At 55.6% G+C, this 3,310-nt stretch overlaps 1 protein-coding gene across 1 annotated transcript in view; it reads right to left on the reverse strand.

Moving 5' to 3' along the window:
• Nucleotides 1-949: 949 nt before the first annotated feature.
• FBLN1 (fibulin 1) overlaps nt 950-3,310 on the reverse strand; it is a gene marked incomplete at its 5' end in the record, with an annotated part of 96,013 nt that continues 93,652 nt past the window's right edge. The window contains one exon of the mRNA XM_006164658.3: nt 950-1,307. Within this exon, the coding sequence (XP_006164720.1) occupies nt 1,168-1,307 (140 nt within the window). The remainder of the gene's footprint in view (nt 1,308-3,310) is intronic.

Below are 3,310 nucleotides of genomic sequence, written 5' to 3' on the forward strand. Positions count from 1 at the left end.
TCCCACGTGTCTGCAACTAGAGTCCTGTGTACTGGGGCCCTGTATGCAGCAGTCTGCCTGCTGTATCATGTAATCATCCCACCTCACCCTCACCCCCTGTGACATACATAGAACATGCAGTTCGTTGTAGAGAAAACCCATGCTCTGAAACTTTGAGTAATGTGCCCAAGGCCACAAAACGATGTCTAACGAGGATCAGAATGCCCAAGAGGGACACTGTGGGAAGAAGTCACGCAGAAGCCAGGGTCCTGTGATCTGCCTGGTGGGGGCAGACTTGGGGCATGGGGCAGACTTGAATTCCCTCTCAGAGGGTGGGCATGGTACTGCAAATGACAGGGCGGGAGTTTTTCCACTGCACTGACCAGGCTCCACCCAGAAACTCAGGGAGTAGAGGGGGCTTCGAGATAGCCTTTTGGGGAGAAGCCCAGGCCCTATGCTGCTGAAAAACCTGAGGTAGCAGGGAGTCCCTTCTTAAATGACTTCCACACACTTGCCATCAGGAGGATCAGAAAGCTGCTTATTTTCCTTCCCACCTGTAAGAAAAGATGGAGGCAGGGTGCAGGAAAAAAACCCAGCCATTCCCCCAGGGAATATACTGGGGCCACCCACAAACCCAACAGGCTGTGTCTTTACCGAGGGATTTTCCTTTGTTTCAACAGAACTGCAATTTACCTTCTAAGTGCTCGCCAAGGCATTTTGTCACGCTGCTCTGGGGAGAAGGCATCATGCATTTATGTGCTATTCTACAGCAGCCATGTCCTTAGAATACACAAAATCTGACTCGCAAAAATAGTACCAAAATGTCAAATTCCATACAATCAGTGTAAAACTGGCCTTCGGACTGGCTGTCCCTGAAAAATGTCTTTCTTTCCTTGGTTCTAAGCAAGGCCCAGCCCACAGGTAGAAAAAGGGAGCAAAATTTAACCATTGCGTTAAAAAATAAGCAACGTTTTCAACCAAGCAGTTGAGCAACTGGATTCATTAAACACCAAAATACACCAGAGAAATGTACTCATACGGCTCTGCATGATACATGTTGGCCTAATGCTACGAACAAATACAGAACATTAAGAAACGTCAGAGGGGTTCAACCAAGTACAGGGCACAGTCGCTAGTGGCAATGACTTGGCCTGGGGGCACACCCTTGGCTGCACCATGGTCCAGCCCTCAGAACCAGTACTCAGAGACGAAGATGTGAACATTGACGACATTTCTGTGAGAGACTACACCCTCGACCACGTAGTTCATCTCCAGCTTCAGGACGGCGTGAAACGGACCCACAATGGGCCGCACTTGGCGTACGACACCTGTGGAGAGAGCAGAGGTGTGCTGAGATTAGCAAGGATTGTAGCAACACGGACATCTGGGAAATGGTTTCCCATCAGAGCTAGAAGGGGCCTTAGACCTGCTAGTTCGACCCTCAGCAGGATGCTCAAGTTTCTTGCATAACAAACTCTCTCGACCAGGTGGTCACCCTGGCTCTGCTTCTGCCTATAAGGACCAGTGACAGTGAACTCTCCATTTCCTGAGGCACCTTCCCATTATGCTGGGAGGGAAGCCGTGAACGAGAATGGAGTCGATGGCTCCAGTGCCAAAGCCAGCTTCTACCCTCTTGGAGCCAAGGATCCTTGCTCTATCATCTACCTGGCAGCCCTGCGAAGAGCTGAGACAAGGTTCTGGCAGGGTACAGATGCCTGATTGATGCCTGTCCCCCTTCCTGCTACCCACTGTACCTGGTTCTGACCCCAGGGAAGGTAGGAAGTGGAGGTATCCTCTCCGCCAATTAAGGACTGGGGGGGGGGTCCTAGATCCCCCTTTGCTAAGCAGAGCAGTCCTGATTCCCCATGGGACAGGTGCCCAACCCGTCACTGTCCACGCCTCTGTGAGGATGTCACCTGAGCTTACTGCCCAGTGTTTGTGGTAGCCAGGGAGCAAGAAGTGGCTTAGGTGCCAGAGACTCCGAGCAGGTCCAGCCCCAGCTGCCACAGAATGGCCAGAGCAGCCAGAGGAGGTAGGTGTGAGGAGAGGCAGGTGTCTGTTCCTGGAGAACTGCTAGGGCAGAGTGGGAGTGGGGAGAGGCAGGAAGTTCTGTCTGGACCATGCTCAGTGGCCTCCCCTGCTGGGCTCAGAGCACCGGGCACAGTGAAGCTCAGCTATGCCAGGGTGGAGGGAGCCACCCAGACATTGTGCAGGTGCACAGGGCTGGTCAGGTGGCAGGAGAGTGGTTTCTGCAGCTCTCCCTCTCGGACCTGGCCATCCGTGCCTCAGGGCCAGATCCTGGCGGTGCCACCTTGCCTCTGCAGGTCACCCAGAGTCCCACAAGCTCTCCTGCACTCTGGGGTCTGGTCAGGAAGACGATGGTCATTCTCAGGGGACTGCGGAGAGACCAAGGCCCTTTCTGGGCCTGACTCCTCAGTGAACTGACGATGCAACGTGCCTCTGTATTTGGGCAGTGCACCACCCGGATGGCTGAGCCGGCTCTGCAGCTCTGGGCTGCAGCCGACCTCCTGCCAGGCACCAGCACACGCCTTCCTCAGCCAGCAGGACCTGCTCACATGGTCACGGTCACGGTCACGGTCACGGTCATGGGGTAACTGACAGACTCCTGATTTCAAAGCCGGTGGAGGAACTAGAGTGTGAGCAGGTAAGTGTGCTCTGATAGAAGTCTGTGTGTCGTCCAGCGGGGTGGGAATGGAGGTGAGGAAGGCTGGGAGGGTCAGGACAGGTGCCGGGCCTGCAGACCCACTCCCAGGGCCCGGGGCAGAGCAGGCGCAGAACGGCAGCTGCACACATTTACGAATGATCTACCCCCAGGTCCCGCTCCCTCCCGTGCATTCTGACTTCAGACTTGCTGAAGGTCGCGTTGATGCAGGGCCGTGCTGGTCCGACAGCACCACACACGAATTTCAAGGCACCACCATGAGGTCACTGAAAGAGGAGTGTGCAAGCCGCACCTCTGTACAAGCAGCTCTCCTGAACAGGCGGGAGCTGGTGTGTGCTGGCCGTGGCGCACGCGCGTGGCTGCTCTGTGAAGCATGCACGGAGCCTGCAGCTCACAACCTCACACTGAGACATAGCCACGGCTGCAAATTGCCGACCACAGGCCGGGGCCCCGGACAGTGGCAAAGCCTTGGCAGAGAGCTGAGGGGGCGCAGGCCTCCTGCACAGTGGGTCAGAAACATCAAGGTCGTGCCCTGGAGGAGAATTTGGTGAATTGGGACTTGACGTCTCTCCCTTCCCCTCCCTGGGCTTATGTTCCAAAACTGAACGGCCCAGCGGCGGGGCAGAATTTCAGCCCGTACCCCCCCGA

The sequence above is a fragment of the Tupaia chinensis genome, unplaced genomic scaffold, assembly GCF_000334495.1.
Source record: "Tupaia chinensis unplaced genomic scaffold, TupChi_1.0 Scaffold143651_1, whole genome shotgun sequence".
Classification (NCBI taxonomy): domain Eukaryota; kingdom Metazoa; phylum Chordata; class Mammalia; order Scandentia; family Tupaiidae; genus Tupaia; species Tupaia belangeri.